Here is a 23,883-nt window from a genome sequence, read left to right on the forward strand (position 1 = left end):
CGCCAAGCTCTTTGCGACCCCCCCCCCCCTCACAGCCCAAACGAGCAGCCGAAGTCACGTGTCCCGGGACGCAGGCGGCACGTGGGAGACGCTGGGTCGGGGTCAAAGGTCGGCGTGAGTGTCTCTCGCCTGCGACGTCCCCGCCGTGAGTGGAGCCGCCGTCTGCTCGATCGGGTGGATGTTGTTGTTGTTGTGTTACATCGTTGCGATATGACCACGCGTGTGCGGGCCTAACGCCGTTATAACATCGCGCTGCTGGGTTCAGGCCGGGAGAGGTTCTCCACGGGGCTCTCTGTCCGTGCGCTACGGCAGCGGTGCAGGGAATGTCAACAGCGCCTACACCTCTGCGTTGTTGACCTGGTCAAGGACTATGATAGCTAGGGCAGCACATACATCTCCGCATTAGTTAACCTGGTCAAAGACTAAGATCACAATAGGTCAGGGCTCTCGGTTCTCGTCATAGGAATGTGGAATTTCAGCCACTGGCTCAGGACCACCAGTGGAGATGGGTACCTGAACAGAGAATATAATTTAAATTTTGGAATATCACAGTTTATACAGATCCCCAATTGTAGTGATTCGAGAATCGAGGTAATGAGTGTAATCGGGCTCTAATTTGAGTAATTATTGACCGAACCTACAACCCGTTTTTGTTTTGTAAATAGTACCAAGGTTGATTCTAGATTTAAATACTACCAGGGTTGTGTTTCAAACTGCTTCGTTGACAAAAAGAGACGGTCACGCAACGTCACGTGACGATTGATGTGACTTGGTATGAAAGCGATGTGCCAACCAAAGTACTGGACTTGTAGCTGCAGTACAGTGCTGCATACACCGAGATACTCGGGGCGTTGATGCGGTGGTTCTCAAGGCGCGGGTCCCACCCCACCAGGTGACCCGTGACGGCCCTCCACGTGGTCCGCGGGGCTCTGATTCAAATGCAGGTTGATCCGCAAATGACAACAATGTTCATACCTTTTCATGAAATGTATTTACATTTTTGTTATGTTTAATAAATTAAGTGAGGCAAACTAAACTGATTGAACTACCGAAAGCCGATGATCTAAGTGCCCCCCCCGTCAAAAAAACCTTATCGCTGCATTAAAAACAATGTTCCGGTAATATGAATAATTGTGTACTCCTGGTATTGAAAGAGAAGGGAATGCGGTTTGTCACCAGGGGGGCTGGGTGGTCCGCGGAAATTTTGTGGTCAAAATAAGTCTAAGAAACACTGCGTTAGTGTACAGGCTTTTATTCCATTGCAAAGTTGCAATTCTAACTTTTAATTGAGAAACGAGGACACATTTATCGCGCGGTTACTTAGACCACTGCGCCCTGTGTACCTTAGCATGTGCCAATCATCAGAATTGATTACCGGTTTACCAGCTATCATTTAAGAATCCTACAAGATACTTGCCTTGGAGGGGAAAAAAAAAACATACTTTAGAGTAACGATAGAGTACATCATTACGGCACTTTAGAAACATCACCGAGGCATCGCCTTGCCGCGATAAAATAATAACGGTGGTGTCACGAGAGTTATGTGATGGGACGCCTGACAAGATATAACGTATATTCGTGTAGCTACAAGATTGAGAGCTGTTCCTCGGTGCCAGTCCTCGTGAACATTCTATGGGTACAGCTGTCTGTGCTCGCCAACCTTCAGGTACATGCAGTGTGCAGTGATGTAATTTGCATAAGAATATATAAAAGATTGGCGATCTCGAAAAGGCTGACCGTTTTGGGGTACACAAGAATTAGTTGCGAAATACTGCTGCGAGATATACTGTGTTAATTAATATACCTTGTGGGCAGCAGAGGGCAGTGCAACACAATCAAATGTTACACCGCTATACTCTCCGCGCCGTGACGGCCAACACCAGTAACGATTATCTGAATCGGTCCTGGTCCTACCCTAGGTCGGATCAGCCTCAAATATGTACCGGGTGCGATGTGTAAAATTCTCCACTCTGGAGACAAAATACGGGCCGGGCGTGGTGTTGTGCCAACCTTCATATGTGCTCGCTAACACTTGCCCCAACAGTCTGTTAACGCTGTACGAGGGATCCGTGTCTTTGTTTAAAGCTCCGTGTATGAGTGAGGCTGCGTGTCGGGCCCCGGAGCGTCCGGGGCTGGAGACGGTGACGCTGTGCGTGCGCCTCGTGCGCTCCTTCGAGCACCGCAACTTCCGCGAGCTCGTCTTCCACGACGTCGCCGTCTCGCAGAGCGTGCGGGACTTCATGAGCTTGCTTCTGCGAGGTGCGGTGAGCTCGTCCTCCGCCCCCGTGGTTTTCGCGTCCTTTACTCGAGTCTCTCCAATGGCCCAGCGAGTGAATCGTTACATCTATACAAGGGAACATTGGACATGTAAAGACTTTTGAGGCCAGTTGGTTCCTTCTATATGCACTTATACCAGAATTTTTGATTGATCTGATGCAGAAATTCCGACAAGAGCACAGCTGCCTCCTCCATTTAAGAAACACACTTACGGTAATGTGTTATTCCTGCGACACGCGCAAAATAATCCGTACAATTTTAACATGTACTTTCTCGATGTGAAAACATGCGTCACTTAAACAATCCTTAATTTTCACTGTAAATCGGCAGATACTCTCAAGATTATTCATCAGGCACACGGCGCAAAGGTAAGGCGCATAGTCTTTGCTGCGCAAGCCATACGTACCACGGATCGTAACCGCTGCATGGTCTTGCAATTCATACAAAGCAAACGGAGCTCGCGACTGCTGCCCGTCCTGTCGTTTACTTCTCTCACTGTCGCCGTTGCTCTCGTCTGTGGTGGCAGACGAATGAGCTGGTGGTGAGCCTGGAGGACGACGAGCATCTGCTGCTGCACGATGAGCAGACGCTGCACGACTCCGGCGTCCGTACGATGCCCACCGCTTGCACTCACTACACACACAAAGTGTCACAAATGAACCACAATACCTTGCTGATTTCGTCAAGGAGCATAAACCATCACCCGCGCTACGGTCCTCGCAGCAGCAGCGGCTTTTGGTTGGCCATCGGATAAAAACGGTTATCACGTCGCGTGCTTTCAAATGCGCTTCTGCGGCCGTCTGGAACGCTCTTCTGATATAAGGAAGCCACTGGAGCTATGCACTTTTAAATCATCTAGATAAAAAAACATTTCTTTAGAACTGATTTTTGTGTTTAGTTTGTTATCCTTACCCCGCACCTCAGATTAGTACAATTGGCTACGTACGTTCATAAAAAAGTTCGATATACATACACATACACTGGCTGCACACCCACAGGGAACACCGCTGAGATCATCATCGCTCGCATTGCGTTGGCGCCATCATCATTGTCATCATTGTGACTGTCGTTATCATTATGATCACCGTCAACATCATCACCATGATCATTATCAATACCAGCTACAATTTATAACCACTGCCACTACCATCATAATCAAGAATGTCACCGTAGTCATTGTTGTAATCATCACCACCATGATTTTCCATAATCATAACCATCATCACCACCACCACAATCATAACTATGGGTATCTCACCATCATAATTTTCAGCACTGCCATCAGTATCACCACAGTCATTACAGTAATCGTTACCAGAGCCTTGACCACATTGGTCCGTTATCATCGTCACCACCATGACAATCACAGCCCTCGCGTTCCCCAGAACTGTTTCATTCATTGTTCATGAGCTGCCAAGTGCATTCACTCAGGCCTCCCTGCACATGAGCTGGCCACTGCTGGGAGGATTAATTAAATGAGGAACCTTAATAAATGGAGCCCTGGTCAAACACAATTTGAGATACAATTCTATGAAAATGTTATTTAAATCCATATTGTAACAGTAGCTGCATTCATTAGTAGTAAAGTCTTGTCGTGTGATGCATTTCCTGCTTTTATATATATATATATTTGAAGCAAGATTCATGTTTGTGCCCGAAACAGCTTTTCTGCCAGATATTAGTGACTGTGGCCTTTCCACTAAAACATATGTTCAACAATTCAGGTGCATTTGCATAATGGAAGGTTTGCATTGACAGGTCATGAGACGGTGCTGGCATTCTTTCTGCTGGCGGACTACAACAAGTACAAGATGAACCCAACCTTGACCTGGTGAAGGCCTCTGGGTTTCATCACCACGTCCCGATGAAGAAACCTTCATTGCCACGCCTAGATGGAGACCTCAACACGCAGTCAGCACCACGTCTTGATGAGGTCCTTTGTGGACGTTATCGTCAAGTCTTGATGAAGACCTCTCAGGAACCCTTCATATGTTGATGTTGTCCTCTCGCTGTCTCGATTGTCAAGACTTCTAGACCCCATCATGTCTAGAAGTAGACTTCTCGGGACCTTGATGAACCTCATCGTATGCCTCTGCACCACATTTTTCGCCACAATCTGATTGTAAAGACCTCTTCAAATTTCGCTTTGGTATCAAAACCCCAAACCAAGGCCACTTTGTGTATCTGAAAAAAAGATGAATGTATGGGATGTGAAAAAAAGAGGTCATCTTTGTCCATATTGGCAGGTAATCCCCCCTCTGACCCCCTCCCACCACACAATATGATGAATTGTCAACATACGGGGGTTTAATTTCTCTTCCTGTCATCGTGAACTGAGAACCCCTCGTGGCTGCAGGTATTACTCGACCCAATTAAATACCACGTGTACGAACAACAAGCCGTTGATTATTACTCCCGCAGTTCAATCAGTGCATATCAAGTGTGGGTGCAGCGGTGGTGGCAGTGGTTAGCACACTGCGCTATGGTGAAGTATGGTGACTGACACGATGTGGGGGAGGCCTTCATCCAAGAGTGAATTAACAAAGAAGCCGCAGGTTTAAGTTGCTTTAAGCATATGCAGGAGGTTGTGGGTTCGATCCCGACCCCGACGCCTGTATATTTTTAGTTTGCATGATTTCCCCGTGGCCGTGTGGATTTTTTCCGGGTCCTCCGGTTTTTCCCTCCACATTTAGAAACATGCGTTTAGAGTATTTGGCTGTTTTAAAATTCAACGTGATAAGCCACTTCGTTGAGCTATTATTTGTGGCCAGGTCGCTTCTGAAAAATATCTACATAGCTGGTAAAATAAAAGTATTAGTTTCATAGCTTAAGAATCGATGGTGCGTTGGTGCATCATCATTACTTGCATGCTATTCATTGACATCTGTTACATATAGTCCATGAGCTCAGAGCAGATATCCTATTTGTCGGTACCACCCAATGTGGCATAACTTCCGTGGTTCCAATTTATTCATGCGGCCAATAACTGAATTATGTGGTCACCATGTGAAATAAGTGGGGTCATAAATAAAATCCCTGGTATTTTGCCACGGAAATAAATCTGTCGTAATGTTTTACTACATTGCGGTGGTACCAATTTCCGCTTTGGCCCATTGGCGAGTAAAATATGTTAAGTAGTCGCTCTGTGATGAGCACAATGGGGCGCGTTCAAATTGAAAAGCAATAAACATGCATGGGTGTTCAATCATAGGGCTGCATTCCCACGTTATCGGCTGTGTTTTTTCTCTTCGTAATACAGTGTTGTATACCAGAGCGTGAAGGCGCCTTAAATGTTGCTTTTGATATATCAGCTGGGATTGAATTATCGGCGGTACCGTTTCGGGTAGCGCAGACGTAAATAAATAGGTCACAAGAAATCTGGGGCTCAATTCAAAATGATTGTTCAGAGGCGCGTCACCGTGATTGCCCAGTATTTATTGATTTTTCTTGTGTCAAACCACCAGACCACCCAGCAACAATAATTTTAACACTCGGCTAATAAACACTCGTAAAGTTGAAACTTGTCAACTGTTTGCGTGGTTAAGCAAACTGCTACGTAAAAATACGTTGCGTCAGAAATTCTAATGACTTATGGACCTGCAATGATTTCGGGTGATGAAGCAAGCACTTTTTTTTTAAATTCCATGTTTTATTTTCACAATCATTGTACAGCACCGTCAATACTGAAGGAGATCATATTGAATGACTGGTGCCACGTATTACTGCAATAAAGCGAGCCGGTATTCTCAAAATGAATTCAATGTGAAATCTTCCAACGACACAAGCTGGCAATACATTCTGAGTCTCGTCGTTCGCCATCGGGGCCGGTGTCAGGGAAGCCGGGTCCTGGTGACAGGGGGAGGAGGTTTCCGACGATGTATGTATGTTGAACTTCTTTCGCACCGTACGTAGCCAAACGTGCTAATCAGAGTTGCGCGGGAAGGAAAAGTAACTAAATACAGTTCTAAAGAAATTAGTTTTCAACCTATGTTTAAAGTGCACAACTCCAGCTGCTGCCTAATATCGGAAGGAAGAGCGTTCCAGACGGCCACAGAAGCGCATCTGAAAGCGCGCGATGCAGTGGCCGTCTTTGTTCGATGGTTAGTTCCTCAGTGGCGAGTCGCTCATACGGTGACCCCCACACACATAACAACCCTTCTGTCCCCCGCAACGCAAAGGAGATGGGTGAAAGTGGAGCTTTGTTACAATTAAAATCTACTGAATGCATCCAAAGGTCTGTCAAGTGTATTGCAACGCATATTGTTTCGTGTCAATTTTTGCTCAAAAACCAAGTGAAAACTGGGTGAAGTACAACAATGTTAACTTGCAACCGGCGCAGTGGTCTCGACGAGAGAGATGACTCGAAGGCTGCAGAGTAAAGTAAGCCAAACACCCTCCAAAATGGCCCTGTGTGCATGCTGAACTTCTTTCACACAGTACGTTGCCAGCCGTGATAATCGGAGGTGCTGTTTAGCCAGCAGAGGCGTGAACAACTAATTGCAGGGATGCGCCCTTCATTTATTAACGGTGGTGGTGGTGAAGCTAATATTTTGGATTCGGAGTTTATTTCTGGGTGATATCGCATAAAGTAAAATGTGTGTCGTGTACCCTCCTCTACCCAACACAGCCAACCATGAAAGCTGTGCTATATATGGTTGCGCTTGGAATAGGGGCGTAAGAGTTAATCCCCCCCCCTCCTCGCCCGCGCACGAAGCGGAATGAACAGAATCCGTGATTTGCGACTTCGTAATTAAAGCTCGCGCCCTCCAAACGACTCCTCCGTGCCTCTGCGTTCTGCATATTGGGATGGTGATTAAACGTCACTCAGAGGCGGACAATGCAAGCCAGCGCTTTCATTCTTCCCCAGCCTGAACAGGACATTGAACGTGGGGGGCACGATCCCGCTCGGTGTCGGGAATTACTGCGTATTGCGTGTACGTATGTTGGACTTCTTTCGCACCGTACGTAGCCAATCGTACTAATCGGAGGTGCGGGGGGGAAGCAATAATGTTTTGTGCTGCGGAGTACAGGAGGGGGCACACGGACTGAACCCCTACCCACCCGTGTCTTCTCCAGCTCCTGGTGATGGCGAAACGAACATCATCATTTGATGGGTGTGTTTACTGTTTCTTGTGGGTTTTTTACGCTTTAGGGTCTGTCCCGTCTGTTATGTAACGAACTGGGACCCACGCCTTAAAGAGACGGCCCTTGCCAAGGCTGTTACATGGGCGCCGCAATTGTGAGATGTTGACTCCCTCGCCTGGTATGCAGGAGGTCGTGAGTTCCATCCCAACCCTGACGCCTTTATATTTGGAGTTTGCATGTCCTCCCCGTAGTCGCGGAAATTTTTGTCCAGGTCCTCCGGGTTTTCCCTGCAGATTTAGAAACATGCGATTAGAGTATTTGGCTGCTATACATTTCCACATGATAAGCCACTTCGTTGAGCTATGATTTGTGGCCAGGTCGCTTCTGAAAAATGCCCACATAGCTCAGTGGGCTTCACCCGGTGAATAAATGAAATAGTAACATGTGGCAGTTCACCATTGATTCAGCAAAGCCTGACTCTGCTGCCGATTGAGACACTGTGATGACACCGGTCCAGGGTTTTGCTTGTATTGAATCAATGCTGCTGACAATATTGTCTCCCAGGAGGACGTGCGGTTGATGGGTTGTGTAAGACATCTCTGTTTTACGTGGACAAACACATCCACGAAGGAGACACATTAACACGTATCAGGCTTTCGCGACCAATATCATTAATAAAGGGTTTTTTTTTGGGTGAGATCGCGTAAATATATAAATGTGTCGTTAAAACCCGCCACCACCCGACACAGCCAACTAGTAAGGGTTGTCACGTAAACAGAACGTGCCAATTCGTCACTAGTACAGCACACCGGTGTGTTGGAGAGCCAAGCCACGACATTTACAATCTGAGTACGACGTTTCGCCAGTAATTACCACTAGCTTCATCAGGCGACAGAATGGCGATGAATAATTATTTATCCACAATTGATGTCAAAGACAGAATAGTGATAATTATGATGTATAGCCACGATGGGGATTAAATACAAAATATGAAGATGACATTCAAGGTCAATGTGAAAGGCACACCGTGGGTGATGGTGATTATGATGTTCACCAGAGCCACGTGCAGTCTGAAATACGTACCGTATATATATTTCATAAACGAGTATGGCTTTGTTTAGCCACGATCAGTGTGACGGGCACAGAAACACTCTGTAACGACAATGATCATCATGATGACGATGATCACAACGACCTCTTCTCGCGAAGCAGATTTAAAATTTTAAATCCCTCCCTCCCCCGCCGATGTTCTTCCGCGCGTTACCTCTCCCAGTGCTGATCGCGACACCTCCATCGAGCGCGTGCACGTGTGACGCACGCGCGCGCGCGCGCACACAAACACGCGCGCGCCTTTGTGTGCGCGAGAGGAGAGAAAGAGAAGAGAGAGAAAGACAACGCCGAGAGAGAGAATGAGAAACGCCCCATCATCATCATCTCTCCGAGCTCGTAGCCAGCGGCGTACGAGGCCGGGTTAATCGTCGCAGATGAAGACGCTCCATCCACATTTGCGCTACCAGAAGCACCCCGTGCAGTCCGAAGCACACGTCGTAAAACAGCGCAGCGGTCATTGCGAGGCAAGCGGAGGGAGGTGGAGTCGTCTTGGTTATTTTGTAGTAGCAGCAGCAGCTGTCGTAGACGGTGCAGGAAGAGGCTGTCGTCGGAGTCACTCAATATCTCACGTCGTCCTCCCTCCCTGTTGGGGCTGCACGCTCCCCGCTCTCCGCCCCTCTTCTCCTCCTCCTCGGCTGCCCGAGGAGCGGCGGACCCGATGGTGCAGCGTGGGGGAGGAGGAGGAGCAGCGCCCATAACAGCGAAGAGCGACACGCGGCTGCTGATGCTGCAGCAACAGCAGCCGCAGCCGGGCATGGAGACGCCGAGCGTGAAGGTGAGAGTGCGTGTGTGTACTGTGTAGTGTGTGTACTGTGTGTATGTACTGTGTGTATGTACTGTGTGTGTGTACTGTGTGTGTGTGTACTGTGTGTATGTACTGTGTGTGTGTACTGTGTAGTGTGTGTACTGTGTGTACTGCGTGTACTGTGTGTGTGTACTGTGTAGTGTGTGTACTGTGTGTACTGTGTGTGTGTACTGTGTAGTGTGTGTACTGTGTGTGTGTACTGTGTGTGTGTAGTGTGTGTACTGTGTAGTGTGTGTACTGTGTAGTGTGTGTACTGTGTAGTGTGTGTACTGTGTGTATGTACTGTGTAGTGTGTGTACTGTGTGTGTGTACTGTGTAGTGTGTGTACTGTGTAGTGTGTGTACTGTGTAGTGTGTGTACTGTGTGTATGTACTGTGTAGTGTGTGTACTGTGTGTGTGTACTGTGTAGTGTGTGTATTGTGTAGTGTGTGTACTGTGTAGTGTGTGTACTGTGTAGGGTGTGTACTGTGTGTATGTACTGTGTAGTGTGTGTACTGTGTAGTGTGTGTACTGTGTAGTGTGTGTACTGTGTAGTGTGTGTACTGTGTAGTGTGTGTACTGTGTAGTGTGTGTACTGTGTAGTGTGTGTACTGTGTGTGTGTACTGTGTAGTGTGTGTACTGTGTAGTGTGTGTACTGTGTAGTGTGTGTACTGTGTAGTGTGTGTACTGTGTGTGTGTACTGTGTAGTGTGTGTACTGTGTAGTGTGTGTACTGTGTGTATGTACTGTGTAGTGTGTGTACTGTGTGTGTGTACTGTGTAGTGTGTGTACTGTGTAGTGTGTGTACTGTGTAGTGTGTGTACTGTGTAGTTTGTGTACTGTGTGTGTGTACTGTGTAGTGTGTGTACTGTGTGTGTGTACTGTGTGTGTGTGTACTGTGTAGTGTGTGTACTGTGTAGTGTGTGTACTGTGTGTGTGTACTGTGTGTGTGTACTGTGTGTACTGCGTGTACTGTGTGTGTGTGTGCTGTGTGTACTGCGTGTACTGTGTGTGTGTACTGTGTGTGTGTACGGTGTAGTGTGTGTACTGTGTGTACTGCGTGTACTGTGTGTGTGTACTGCGTGTACTGTGTGTGTACTGTGTAGTGTGTGTACTGTGTAGTGTGTGTACTGTGTGTATGTACTGTGTGTGTGTACTGTGTGTATTGTGTGTGTGTACTGTGTAGTGTGTGTACTGTGTGTATGTACTGTGTGTGTGTACTGTGTGTACTGTGTGTGTGTACTGTGTAGTGTGTGTACTGTGTAGTGTGTGTACTGTGTGTATGTACTGTGTGTGTGTACTGTGTGTGTGTACTGTGTGTACTGTGTGTGTGTGTGCTGTGTGTACTGCGTGTACTGTGTGTGTGTACTGCGTGTACTGTGTGTGTGTACTGCGTGTACTGTGTGTGTGTACTGTGTGTGTGTACTGTGTGTGTGTACTGTGTATGTACTGTGTGTGTGTACTGTCTGTGTATACTGTGTGTGCTGTGTGTGTACTGTGTGTGTGTACTATGTGTGTGTGCACTGTGTGTGCTGTGTGGGTGTACTGTGTGTGTGTACTGTGTGTGTACTGAGTTGCATGGTGGTTCAGTGTGTTAGTATGTGTGTTGGGTGGTGTGTGTGGTGTGGTGTGTGTGTTGGGTGGTGTGTGTCTTGGGTGGTGTGTGTGTTGGGTGGTGTGTGTGCTGGGTGGTGTGTGTGTGTGTGTGTTGGGTGGTGTGTGTGTGTGTGTTGGGTGGTGTGTGTGTGTTGGGTGGTGTGTGTGTGTTGGGTGGTGTGTGTGTGTTGGGTGGTGTGTGTGTGTGTTGGGTGGTGTGTGTGTGTGTGTTGGGTGGTGTGTGTGTGTGTGTTGGGTGGGGTGTGTGTGTGTGTTGGGTGGTGTGTGTGTGTGTGTTGGGTGGTGTGTGTGTATGTTGGGTGGTGTGTGTGTGTTGGGTGGGGTGTGTGTGTGTTGGGTGGTGTGTGTGTGTGTGTTGGGTGGTGTGTGTGTTGGGTGGTGTGTGTGTTGGGTGGTGTGTGTGTGTGTGTTGGGTGGTGTGTGTGTTGGGTGGTGTGTGTGTGTGTTGGGTGGTGTGTGTGTTGGGTGGTGTGTGTGTTGGGTGGTGTGTGTGTTGGGTGGTGTGTGTGTGTGTGTTGGGTGGTGTGTGTGTGTGTTGGGTGGTGTGTGTGTGTGTTGGGTGGTGTGCGTGCGTCACCTGCAGTGCCACCACCACGTGGCCTCAAAGTGCAGCGAGCGTGCGGTGATGTCACCGCCACCACGTGGTGTGTCTGCGTGTGTCACCCTTCTGTCGAGGATGCAGCGGCACTGCGCTTCGAACCCAGCGACTCGAGTTCGATTCTCGCTCATGGCAAATACTAGTGATGATTATCGTCCGAACCGGTCCTGGGCCTCCCCTAGGTCGACTCAGCCGCAAATCACTACCCGGTGCTATGTGTAGTTATTGCCGCTAGGGAGACAAAGGCGGCCGGGCGTGGTGCTGGGCACCCACCCCCTCGTGTGCCGTGCCGGCCTTCATAGGTGCTGCTCGCTAACAACACTTGTACACACGTGTTTTTGGGCGTTTATGCGTGGTACGTCTGTTAAGGTTATACGGTTGATCTCTGTCTTGTGTGCACGTCTAATACATGGGGGTCTGCTGTCCAAATACAAAGGGCTGTCCGTGTCGTATTGCTTGCTATGGTTTCTCCTGCGTTCTCCACTGTCATTGAATGTATGTCGGATTTCTTTCGCACCGTACGTAGCCAACCAACCGTGCTAATCGCAGGTGAGGGGAAGGAGAACAAACTAAACACACACACAAATAAAAGTTGCCTTTCCACGAGAGGCCAAAACCGCTCGTTAATTGAAGTTGGGCCAAACATTCAGGCAGGACCCTCCCCGATAACTCGAGTCTTGACACTGGCTGAAGCTTTCCCCGTTTAAATTTCATTTGAGCCATTTCTTTTTTACACGTGACTTTCACTCAGTCAGAGCAACAGATAGATAGATACACGAGAAAAGTAAATCATTGAATGAATACACACGTGCGTGTGTGTGTGTCGATGTGATGATGCGAGTGGACCTTCGCCCACGTGGCCACCACAGATCCATGCGGCCCTTGCGTCAACAAGCGGGCATTAGGATGGCCTCTGCTGAAATAGTTCACCGTTACACCGATTGATGGTTGCATTTTATTGTATAGAACAGCGCCATCTGACCTTGACCACTTTCCCTTTACCCCATTTTGGCAATGCGTTGTGGCCCTTACCACCTTTCCTCCATATATATGTGTGGTTTTTTATAATTGTATTTTTGAAGTGATGTACGAAACCAAGGCGTCGCGGCTGCTTACGACTCACTTGAGTTGTGAGTGTGTGAATAGAATATTAATTATTATTAGAGAAGATAAGCAAACAGCCTTAAACGAATACTGACACAATAATACGATCTAGCACAAGTGGGAGATGTTTTTTTTCACACGAAATAAATATCTTGCGCAATAACAAAAACCACAACTAAAATCCGGTGTTTTTAAACCTTACAGTTATGCGTTATGCACACAAATTCCATCCCAATAAAGTGCGTAAAATTGCAGACAGATTCAGTGCTCTGATATAACACATAGCAGCTACCAGCTGTTCCCCAGCCACTCACCCACGGCGTTGTTATATGCGTGCTGCTGTGTGCGCACACACGCGTATTTTTGACTCGACGATGGTGTGCGTGCGAGGGTCAAGTCTACGGGGAGGGAGCGGTGGCGCAGTGGTGAGCACACTGTGCTATAAACCCGGCGACCCGCGGCCACGACTCTGAACGTCATTGACGAGTGACATGAACACGTATTCCGGGCCTCCCCTAGGTAGATTTAGCTTAAAGTGCGTACCTGGTACGCCGTGTATGAACACCTGGGGAGACAGACGCGGTTTGGTTTGCTCCTGGCCACACAAGCTGATTGTGCGCTGTGCCGGCCTTAACAGGCGCTCGCAAACAGCAGTTGCGGCAAGTCTTGTGTGTGCGGACGTGTGTGTACGTGTGCACATGTTCCTGAATAGGTTTCGTAAATTCGTGTGTAGTAATCATCGTTCTCATCATCCGATGGGTGAGTGAATGACTGAGCGATTGAAGGACTGAGTGATGGAGTGAGTGAATGAATGACTGGGTGATTAAATGAGTCGGTGAGTGAATGAATGAGTGCACGAATGTATTCATGATTGAGTGATTGAATGGGTGAGTGAGTGAATGAATGAGGGAGTGATGTGACGAATGACCGACTGACTGAATTCGTTAATGACTGCTGAGTGAGAGAGTGGCTGACTGACTCATTGAATCTGAGTAAATGCGTGAGTGATAGAATTTGAGTAGGTGAGTCGACGCGTGAGTGAACGACTCACTCACTCACTGGCCGACCAAAGAAAGAGTCGCGTGACTAGGGGTGAGTCACTAACTTGAGCATTGCCACCCCGCGTGGCTCTCTGTGCTTTCTCTACAAATCCAAATCACCATCCTCTAGGAAGATAATAGTAGCGATAATATCCTCTGTGAGGAAACGTGTTAGGCACAAGAGCATTGAGCGATGGAGCAGAGATGCCTCGACGGGACGACTTGCAGTGGTGGTGGTAGTGACGGCAGGGAGTTTGGTGGTGATTGGTAGTGTTGATTTTTGTTCATGTGTCTGACGTCGCGTCTGTATCTTGGTGGGGAGCAGTTGTGTAGTGGTTCGCGCGCTGCGCCACGAACCTGGCGACCCGAGTTCGACTCCCGCTCACGGCCAATACCAGTGGCGATTATCTGAACCTGACCTGGGGCTCATCTAGGTCAACTCGGCCTCAAATTAGTAACCTGGTGCGCTGTGTAAACATTGCCGTTGGGGAGACAAAGGCGGCGAGGCGTGGTGTTGGCCACCCACCCCCTCCCGTGTCGTTCCGGCCTTCATAGGTGCTCGCTAACAGCACTTGCCCCAACAGTCCGTTAAGGTATTCTATGGGTCTTTCACCTGAAGCCGATTGCTTGTGTTGTATTGCGATCGAAACGTCGTGATATTTTTTATTATTTTTCTATCTACGTGGCTTTACCGAAATGCCCATAGAATGTGTATTCCTGCAGTCACGAAAGCTTTGAGTCAAGATTTAGTCCGTTAAGGCTATACGGGGGGATCGTTGTCTTTGTTTGTATACAAGTCTGTGTCCATGTGCCCCCAGGTTCCCTGTAAGAGACCCGGCCCCATCGGTGCGTTTAAGAACTCGGACTGCAGCACGTCCTCGGACACCACGAGCCACAGCTGGGCGCGCCAGGTGCGACACGTGGAGCAACCACCACCAGCACCACAACAACAACAACCACCACGACAACACACACACACCAGCCGCTAAAACAACCATTACAACAACAAAGACACCAACAACCAAAACACCCACAAGAAAAACCCAAACATCAACAACAGCAGCAACAACACAACATACAGACACGGTGGTCACCGCATCACCGCCCGGCGCTTTCAGATGCGCTTTAAATGATCTCGGTTGAAAACTCATCTCTTTAGAACTTATTTTGTGTTTAGTTTGTTGTCCTTCCGATTAGCACGGTAGGCTAAGTACGGTGCGAAATAAGTTCAACATATAGGGGACTGCAGAGCTTTGGCAATTTCTAGTTACGTCGGCTCAATGCTTGGCTGCTGCCTTCCAGCGAGTCTGAGATGAAATTAGCGCCAACGACGACGCTATATATATAAATGAAGCATCGTTATAATAAATAGTCGTAATTTTCGGCCCTCTGCCAATTCACTGCTGGGGGGATGAAGAGGCCCTCTCCAAACATGTGTCCGTCACGGGGGCAGCCCGCTCGACCCCCCCGTCACCACGGCGTGGATTGACAAACTGGGCGAGCTGCTTGCCCAAATAAGAAAGCCAAAGCACAAGGGGGGGGGGGGGGCTCTTGTGAAAACCGCGTTCCTCTGCGGGCTAACGGTGGCGTGGGGTCGGTGACTTTGACGCGCGCTGCCAGGGTCCCTCTTGCGTGTCTGTGCGTCTGTGTGTGTGTGCGTCTCTGTGTGTGTGCTGGGGTGTTCTTTTTGTTTGGGGTGCTGCACCGAGTTTAGCAAACGACCTCTAAAACGGCGGCAGCAAGCGAGCAAAGGGGGCGCGAACAAACACCCCCCCGCCCCCCTCCCCGACACGTACACGACGTCACCGCGAGCCCCCTAATGCGTTTGCCATTAACGCGCGCGCGCGAACGCACGGACCGCGCAACGACAAAGAGGCCCCGAATAGCCTCGGCGGAATTTTGGGGCAAGCGTTATTCGCGAGCACTTAGACAGACACACATGCATAGACTCGCAAGCAGGCAAAGACAAATATCCCCCGAATAGCCTAAAGCGGAATTTTTAGGGCAAGTGCCATTAGCGAACACTAAGACACATTTACATAGACTCAAAAACAGACAAAGATCCCCCGAATAGCCTTAATGGACGTTTAGGGAAAGGTGGCGTTAACGAACACATAGATTCACAAACAGACAAAGACAAAGATCCCCCGAATAGGCTTAATGGACGTTTTGGGGCAAGTGCTGTTAGCGATATGTATGTATAGAATGTTTAACTTTTTTCGCACCATACAGAGCTCATCTGAGGTTCGGTGGTAGGCCAACAAACTGAAAAACAGAAATACTCATGAACAGACAAAGATCCCCCATATAATCCTAACAGACTTTTGGGGCAAGTGCTGTTAGTGTGCACCTATGAAGGCCGGCACGGCACACCAGGGGGGTGGCCAACACCAAGCCCGGCCGCCTTTGTTTCCCAGTGGCGATGTTTACACATCATACCAGGTACTCATTTGAGGCTGGTTCATAGCACAGCGCACTAACCGCTACACTATAGCTCCCTAGACATTCACATTCACAGACACACACGCACACACACACGCACGCACATACTGGGGGAGCCGCGAGTTCCACCGTCGGTGATTGGATGACTTTGACGGCTCGCTCTGTCACTCTTAGCTCAGTTGGTGCACACGGCTCCTTTAAAACACACACACACAAAACTTCCTCTCTCCGTCCCAACGTGGGTTGTGAATCGGACACTGGGAGACAGACGTCTCGCCCGTGTGTTCAATGCACCGATGGGTGTTTAATGAAGGCGGTGGAGGGGGAGGCGGCGGGTCGATTCGCTTCTGAATAGGGGATGGCTCTTAAAGGGGCACGTGCGGATGTGGCGGCTCTCAGAGGAGCGCGCGAGCCGGTGACGGCTCTTAAAGGAGCACGTGCGGAGATGGTCGGTTCCAATGGGGCACCTGCGGACGTGGCGGCTCTTAAAGGATCACGCAAGGAGGAGGTGATGGCTCATAGAAGAACGCGTTCTGAAGTGATGGCTCCGAAAGCAGCGCACGTGTCGTTGCCGACTTTTAAAGAGGTGAGCACGCGGCACGGTCACGGTGACGGCTCTTAAAGGGCACGTGTTGAGGTTTTGGCTCTTAAAGGAACACGTGTTGAGGTGTTGGCTCTTAAAGGGACACGTGTTGAAGTTTCGGATCTTAAAAGGGACACTTGTTGCGGAGATCAACCTCAAGGTCGCACGTGTAGAGGTGACGGTATCTTAAAGGAGCACTCCGTGTGGGTTCCACTCATAAAGGAGAACAGTACTTATGGGGGTGATGGCTCTTAAAGGGACACGTGTTGAGGTGACGGCTCTTAAAGGGACACGTGTTTGGGTGACGGCTCTTAAAAAGACACGTGTTGGAGTCACGGCTTTTGAAGGACAGACACGTGTTGGGGTGACGGCTCTTCATGCGAATCGCGTTGGGGTAACGGTTCTTAAAGGGACACGTATTCGGATGAAGGCTTTTAAAGGGACGTGTTGGGGTGACGGCTCTTCATGGGACACGTGTTGGGGTGACGGCTCTTAAAGGAGCACGTGTTGGGGTGACGGCTCTTAAAGGGACACGTGTTGGGGTGACGGCTCTTAAAGGGACACTGTTGGGGTGACGGCTCTTAAAGGGACACGTGTTGGGGTGACGGCTCTTCGTGGGACACGTGTTGGGGTGACGGCTCTTAAAGGGACGCGTGTTGGGGATGACGGCTCTTAAAGGGAAACGTGTTGTGGTGACGGCTCTTAAAGGGGCATGTGTTTGGGTGACGGCTCTTAAAGGGACACGTGTTGTGGTGACGGCTCTTAAAAGGGCATGTGTTTGGGTGACGGCTCTTAAAGGGAAACGTGTTGGGGGTCACGGATTGTAAAGGAGCACGTGTTGTGGTGACGACTCTTAAAAGGGCACGTGTTTGGGTGACCGCTCTTAAATGGACATGTGTTGGGGTGACGGCTCTTAAAGGGACACGTGTTGGGGATGACGGCTCTTAAAGGGAAACGTGTTGTGGTGATGACTCTTAAAGGGGCACGTGTTTGGGTGATGACTCTTAAAGGGACACGCGTTGGTGTGACGACTCTTAAAGGGACACGCGTTGGGGTGACGACTCTTAAAGGGACACGCGTTGGGGTGACGACTCTTAAAGGGACACGCGTTGGGGTGACGACTCTCCATGGGACACCTGTGGCTCTGCTGGGGACCGCGCCTGTGCCGCATTCTCTACTCTGATCTCCGCGTCTCTATCATGACAAGTTTTTTTTAGATTATAATGAATCGCTTAGCAAAATAGTCGATCACGTGGAAGGAAAACACAGATTTTGAGCTGCTAGTCATCTAAGTTAACCCATACCACCTGTGTCCGTTCTGCCAGCAGCGAACCTTCGACACTTCACACGGCATACCCTCAAATTTCACCTCGCCTGGCAACAAGCGTTATGTATGAGTTAGTGGGGGGGGAGTAGTGGCGCAGTGATTAGCACGCTGCGCGACAAATCCGGCGCTCCCAGTTTGATTCCCACTCACGACGAATAAACAGTGGCAAATATCCGAACCGGTCCTGGGCCTCCCGAGTACCTGGTGCGATGTGTAAACAACACCGCTGGGGTGCTTGCCACAAACCCCTTCGTGCGCCGTGCCGGCCTTCACAGCATTTGCGTCAACAATCTGTTAAAGGCTATACGGGGGATCTTTGTTTGTGTGTGTGTTTGTGAATCCTTGTAGAGTCTCCACCTACTCAATTTCACTCCTCGCGTCTCTACCGCTGAGAATCAATCCCAGCAGAGAGACCCGCTCAGTGGCAACTGCGTCATTAAGCCGCTCTCCAGCACGGAATTCAAATTAAAGACCGAATCCGCTCTCTGGGCAGCGCCGATCTCTCTCTCTCTCTCTGTGTCTCTCTCTCGTCTCGGGTCTGCCAGTCACCGTGGGTGTTCACGGAGGGAGAAGAGGAGCCGCCATCATCATCAATGCTCAACAATGCTAATCGTAAACCCATGCGGGCGTCGGTGAGAGACGATGTCGCGACTTGGAAACGCTGCCCAATAATTCCGACTCGTGCGTTTTATCCATAATAGAGGGTTTTTTGGTTGCATCGCGTAAATATATAAATGTGTCGTGTGTTTTAGTCGGACCTTGTCGAAGATTACCAAGCACGCAGGATCTGCCTCCTTGCGCTCGCCCTGTCAATTTGCGATGCATCAAGAGTGTGTTGGTGATGATTTGATGATTTGAAGAAATATCGGAACGATATTAAAAATATTTATATACTATATCATCCATAATACAGGTTTTTATTATTACACGCTTTTATTGAACTCACTCTGTCTGTTGTTGTTCTTTTTGTCGTATCCTCAAATCTTGTAACTCAATTTTAACCCACTTCCCAATGTGGTATCGACTGCAAACTTGGTATACTTATGTCATACTGATGACAATACTATATTCTATTTAAAACAATGTTTAAACCATCATTTTTATATGTTATGTTTCGACTTGGGTCTAATTGTGCACGCTCAACTCACGTTAGCTGTAAATCACCACGGTCCCTCACGTTATGGAAAGCTTTGCGGCCACTTCCTAGAGTCGTGGAGTTCTGCCATTACGAGTGCGGTACATTTCATTAAAGCGTGTTTTAAAAAAAAAGTATTTTTAAATATTACTTATTTTGGGTTAGATCGCAGCCAAATTTGGCTGCCGCCTGATGATGCCGGTAGTAATTACTGGCGAAACGTCCTACTTCGATTGTAAATGTTGCAGCTTTGCTCTTCAGCACACAACCGGTGTGCTGTACTAGTGACGAATTGGCCACGTTCTGTTTACGTGACAAACATTACTCATTGGCTGTGTCGGGTGGTGGCGGGTTGAACGACACATTTATATATTTACGCGATCTAACCCCAGAACCCCCCCCCCCCCCCTGTATTTATTAATGGCATTGGTCGTGAAAGGTTCCGTGTTAACCGGCGTCAATTTGTGATATTACCATCGGTCACTCGGCGTCCCTAGCGAGACTTCACAAACAATAGGTCCCCTTAAACGCGTTTTGAGCCTCTCCAATTGAGGTTTCGCCGATTAAAAACAAACTTTGACTTTCTGTTAAAGGATGATTGTTTGCAGATTTATGTTTTTTGGGTATGTATTGCGTGGTGTGTACTCATGTCCCACTTATTCCCAACTTGTGGTCAATGACAAAAAAAATAGTATTACAGGACATCAGAAGTATTTACAGTATGATTCTATGAGATCGCGTGAGATTTGCGTGCCTGTTATACACGGTACGTTGCACTTCTTTCGCACCGTACGTAGCCAACCGTGCTCACCGGAGGTGCCGGTGTTGACGATGTCGTGGGTATATGGCGAGGACCGATCGCGGTCAGGGTTGTGGTTAAATGTGGGAGAGGAGATTATATTTAGCGTGAAGTCAGGGTTCGAATTCGGGTTAGGTCATGGCTCGGGTCACGGTCAGATTTCGGGGTAGCCGTTAGTATAGTTTACGTTTAGTATAGTTTACGTTAAGTATAGTTCAGTATAGGTTATGTTACTGTTCGGACAGGATTAAGGTCACGGTTAGAGTATGGTCCTGGTCTGGGTTAGGTTCGGGTTAAACTTAGGCCATCCTCCAATTACTCCTCGCCATCATCCCACCCCTCTCCACTCCATCCTTCCATTTCTCCTCCCACCCATCCTCCCACCTCCTTCCAACCTCCTCCACATTCTCCCATCGTTCCCCCCTTCCTCCCGTCCCTAACCCCATCCTCCCATCTCTGCTTTCCATCCACCCCCGCCATCTCTACCCTCTATCCTCCAATACCCCGCCCCATCCTCCCACTCCTCCTCCCTACACCCTCGAATCGCCCCCCTCGATCCTCCCATCCCTACCCCCCCCCCCCTCCAAACTCCCCGCCTCCCCGCTCCACATTTACCGCTCAAAGCGCAATCAGCTTCCCCGAGGTCGAGGGGGCGGTGACGTCACCGAGGTGCACGGAGGGTTTGGAAATGCGCCCTCAAGTCGTCCTGCATTCGGAGTGAGGGCGCCGCGTTTGGGCGGGCCGCGGGGAGTTCACGGCGGCGTTTGTGCGCGTGCCGGCACTTAAATAGGACCACAGCATCATCATCAGCTGCAGCGGCAGCAGCAGCTTCTTCATAATCATCAGCAGCAGCTTAGTATTCGTCATCATCAGTGCCCGGAAGGGCAGTGCACGTACGGTCTGAATGAGAATATTCATCGTCCGTCTTCATCAGCAGCAGCAAAAGCAGCATCGTCCTAATGTTAATGATCATCACCAGGAGCATCTTAACCGATGCTCATCATCATCAGCAGCGGCAGTAGCAACAGCAGTGGCATGATTTCAGTATCATCGCTTTCTAATGGAACAATTTCACATCGCTTTGTCGGAGGTCGACTCAGCCCATCATCCAGAAAGATCAATACAATAGGTACCACATAGTTGGAAGTCAATAGTGATCGCTCTATGGATGTACAGGTTCCCGCCATAAGAGAGTGAAATTACCACCACTCGCTCAGTGATTGCTCATTTAAACGGAGGTACACGTTGACCTCTGTGGTCGAAATGAGCTAACAGCTGTCAGATAACATGAACACACCTCTGTATTTAAGTCAGCTGAAGCCCCCTGTCAATCACGTGACCTCTGGGTGGCCACCCCATTCCCAAATTCCTCCTCTTTCCCCTCCGCCCCCTTTAAAAACAGACGCCGCTCTGTGCAGTAGCGTCGATACCCTCATGCATCCTCTCCCTTCTTCCCACTCCTCATCTCCCTCGCACTTCTGATCCTTGTGCTCCCGTTTCTCAGTTCATTTCCCATCCTTTCCGTCTCAGTTTCCATTCTCTCTCTATCATCTCTTGCTCCTGTGTCGTTCCTTTATTTACGCAATGCTCGTGTTGAACTTCTTTCGCACCGCACGTAGAAAAACCGTCCTAATCGGAGGTGCGTCGGAAGGACAGCAATCTAAACGCTAAAGGCTGTTCCGAAGAATTGAGTTTTCAAACTAGATGACTTAAAAGTGCGTATTTCCCAGTGGCTTCCTAATACCGGAGGGAGGAGCGTCCCAGACGGTCGCAGAAGCGCGTCTGAATGCGCGCGCTGCGGTGACCGCCGTCTTTGCTGTTGACTCGACTCCCCCTTCCACGTGTCTGGGCGCTGTTGGGTACAAGGGTAGCGCGTGCACGTGGTGGTGTATAGGCGGACAGAGGGGGGAGAAGAGACGGAGTGATGTGGTACAGGAGGACGTGGAGTGGAATTGCCGATGACTGGTACCAGCGGTGTCAAGATCGGCCTCTGTGGAGGAGGCTCGTGAAGGACGCTACTGGGCATTTGGAGGCAGTCGCCCTCCAACAACAACGGAGGGCAGAGGAGCAACGCTCACAACAACGAGCGGAGCGCCGGGTGGCTAAAGCACAGCAAGTTGGCACAGTAGGGGGCACAGGTGGTGTATCGGCAACTCATCTCAGTCAGTCGACCCGTGGCACCCGCTGGGTCTGCCCCGTGATCTCCTGCCAGCGGGCGTCGACACTTAACGTGGCCTCAACGTGCACATAGCCTGGCACAAGCGCCGTGGTGCCGTCACCGCCGCTTAGTGGCGAATGGCGGTTGTTGTTGTACAGACGGAGAAGGACTGTGACGTCCTGGCCGAGTGACGGTAGGGGGCAAGCATTGACACAGCCTCTCCGTTACGAGCGAGCGGAGCAGTCAGCCCCCTGAGCGATGAGCTCTTTTCTAGAGAGGCGAGCTGGCCACGCACGGACCGTTCATCGAAGTGGCTTTATCATCATCGTCGTCATCATCATCAGCACACGTGGGAAGTCACAGTCGCAGCCAAATCATCTAAACGGATGTTCATTCTTAATGCGACTCAGCCTCAAATGCGGTGTGTAAACATCACCACCAGGGAGACAAAGGCGGCCGGGAGTGGTGTTGGCCACCCACCCCCTCGTGTGTGCCGTGCCGGCCTTTATAGGTGCTCGCTAACAGCACTTGCCCCTACAGTCTGTTAAGGCTACACGGGGGGATCTTTGTCTTTTGTAGTAGAACACAAATCCCTTTGAATCTATTGCCTCGTGAATGAGGGAATCGAGGGGGTGTACTGTGAAGGATGTGGCACCACGCCGTGGAGCTGACAGTGATGAGAGCCCCCTGACTCGTGGTTGCTGAATGTGAATACCAAGAGCACCGCGAAGAGCCTCCTCCAGTCCCGACAGCTCGTGGCGGTGACGTGCCGAGTGTGATTGGCGGACAGCCACGGCCGCCGCATGGCGATGCCGGCTGTAATTACCGGCGAAACGTCGGATTGTAAATGTTGTGGACTTGCTCTCCAACACACAACCGGTTAGTGCTGTGCTCGTGTAGTGGGTAGGCAGGGAGAGCGAGACTTGCTGGAGGCAACACGTGTATTATAACTAAGGGTACACAACACAAAGGGGTAATGGCCCCTTACACCCGATACCCAACGGATGTAGTCCCTCCGGACTAATGTGCCCTCACTCTGGTTAGAGCTCTAACCTAGACTGGTGAACTCTGAACCCGACCCTAGCCAGGGGTGCGGGGCCCTTTGGGCTCTTCGCTTCAGCTCTTCAGAGTGGTTCTTCAGAGTGGCTCTTCAGATCTCCACGTCTTCAGGTCTTCAGGTGGACGATGACAGCCGGACCCGTTCAGAGGTCCGGCTTTTATACCCGTTCCAGAGTCTCTCCGCCCCGAGCCAAACCTTCCTTCTCGAACTCTCTAGGGGGCCCTGGAATGTAACGGAATCCCCCCCCAGCCCCCCTCTTGGGGTCCCTGGTGGCCCTCCGGCCCGACTCATCCCACCTATCCTGTCTACCACCCGCTGTTGGCACATGTCCGCTACTGCAGGTAAGAATCAATGGTGATAACCAGACCTCCGAACAACGGCACCACACTAGTAACGAATTTGGCACGTTCTGTATACGTGACAAACCTTACTAATGGTCTGTGTCGGGTAGTGGCGGGTTTAACGACACATATTTACGTGATCTAACCCAAAAAAACAACCCTGCATTATGCAGGCACGAAGGCTGTCAGTTCGGGGAATTGAAGGGGAGATGCAAAGCGGTGGAAGGGCAGTGAAGCTTGGAGAGAGAGAGAGAGCGGCTGGCTTGTGAGAGCTCGACAAGTTGTAGAACGACGATATTAATAATAATAGAGTCACAGTGACGGCAGACACGCGGGGTGTCGTTAGTTTATTGTCCTTCATCGCGAAAATAATTCAACATACATAGTGTAAATACATGTTACAGAGTGTGGAACTGTATATTT

At 49.6% G+C, this 23,883-nt stretch overlaps 2 protein-coding genes across 3 annotated transcripts in view; both read left to right on the forward strand.

Annotated features, from left to right (window-relative positions):
- The first annotated feature begins 36 nt into the window (after window positions 1-36).
- On the forward strand, window positions 37-6,504 carry C23H2orf76 (chromosome 23 C2orf76 homolog). Of its 2 annotated transcripts, XM_061557674.1 has the most exons (6): window positions 37-145; window positions 2,086-2,259; window positions 2,440-2,490; window positions 2,608-2,645; window positions 2,804-2,885; window positions 4,036-6,504. In XM_061557674.1, the coding sequence occupies exons 2-6, from the start codon at window positions 2,094-2,096 to the stop codon at window positions 4,110-4,112; spliced, it is 414 nt and encodes a 137-aa protein (XP_061413658.1). In that variant the 5' UTR covers window positions 37-145; window positions 2,086-2,093; the 3' UTR covers window positions 4,113-6,504. The 2 variants fall into 2 exon arrangements, with proteins under 2 accessions (XP_061413658.1, XP_061413657.1); XM_061557673.1 differs by lacking the exon at window positions 37-145 and having other exon boundaries at window positions 152-2,259.
- Window positions 6,505-8,725: 2,221 nt separating this feature from the next.
- Window positions 8,726-23,883, forward strand: part of LOC133346189 (voltage-dependent L-type calcium channel subunit beta-1-like) — a 98,718-nt gene continuing 83,560 nt past the window's right edge. The window contains 2 exon segments of the mRNA XM_061557683.1: window positions 8,726-9,247; window positions 14,434-14,526. Coding sequence (XP_061413667.1) covers window positions 9,131-9,247; window positions 14,434-14,526 — 210 coding nt within the window. The 5' untranslated portion in view covers window positions 8,726-9,130.

The sequence above is a fragment of the Lethenteron reissneri genome, chromosome 23 (genome assembly GCF_015708825.2).
Source record: "Lethenteron reissneri isolate LAM-NWPU_2019-01 chromosome 23, ASM1570882v1, whole genome shotgun sequence".
NCBI classification, from domain to species: Eukaryota; Metazoa; Chordata; class Hyperoartia; order Petromyzontiformes; family Petromyzontidae; genus Lethenteron; species Lethenteron reissneri.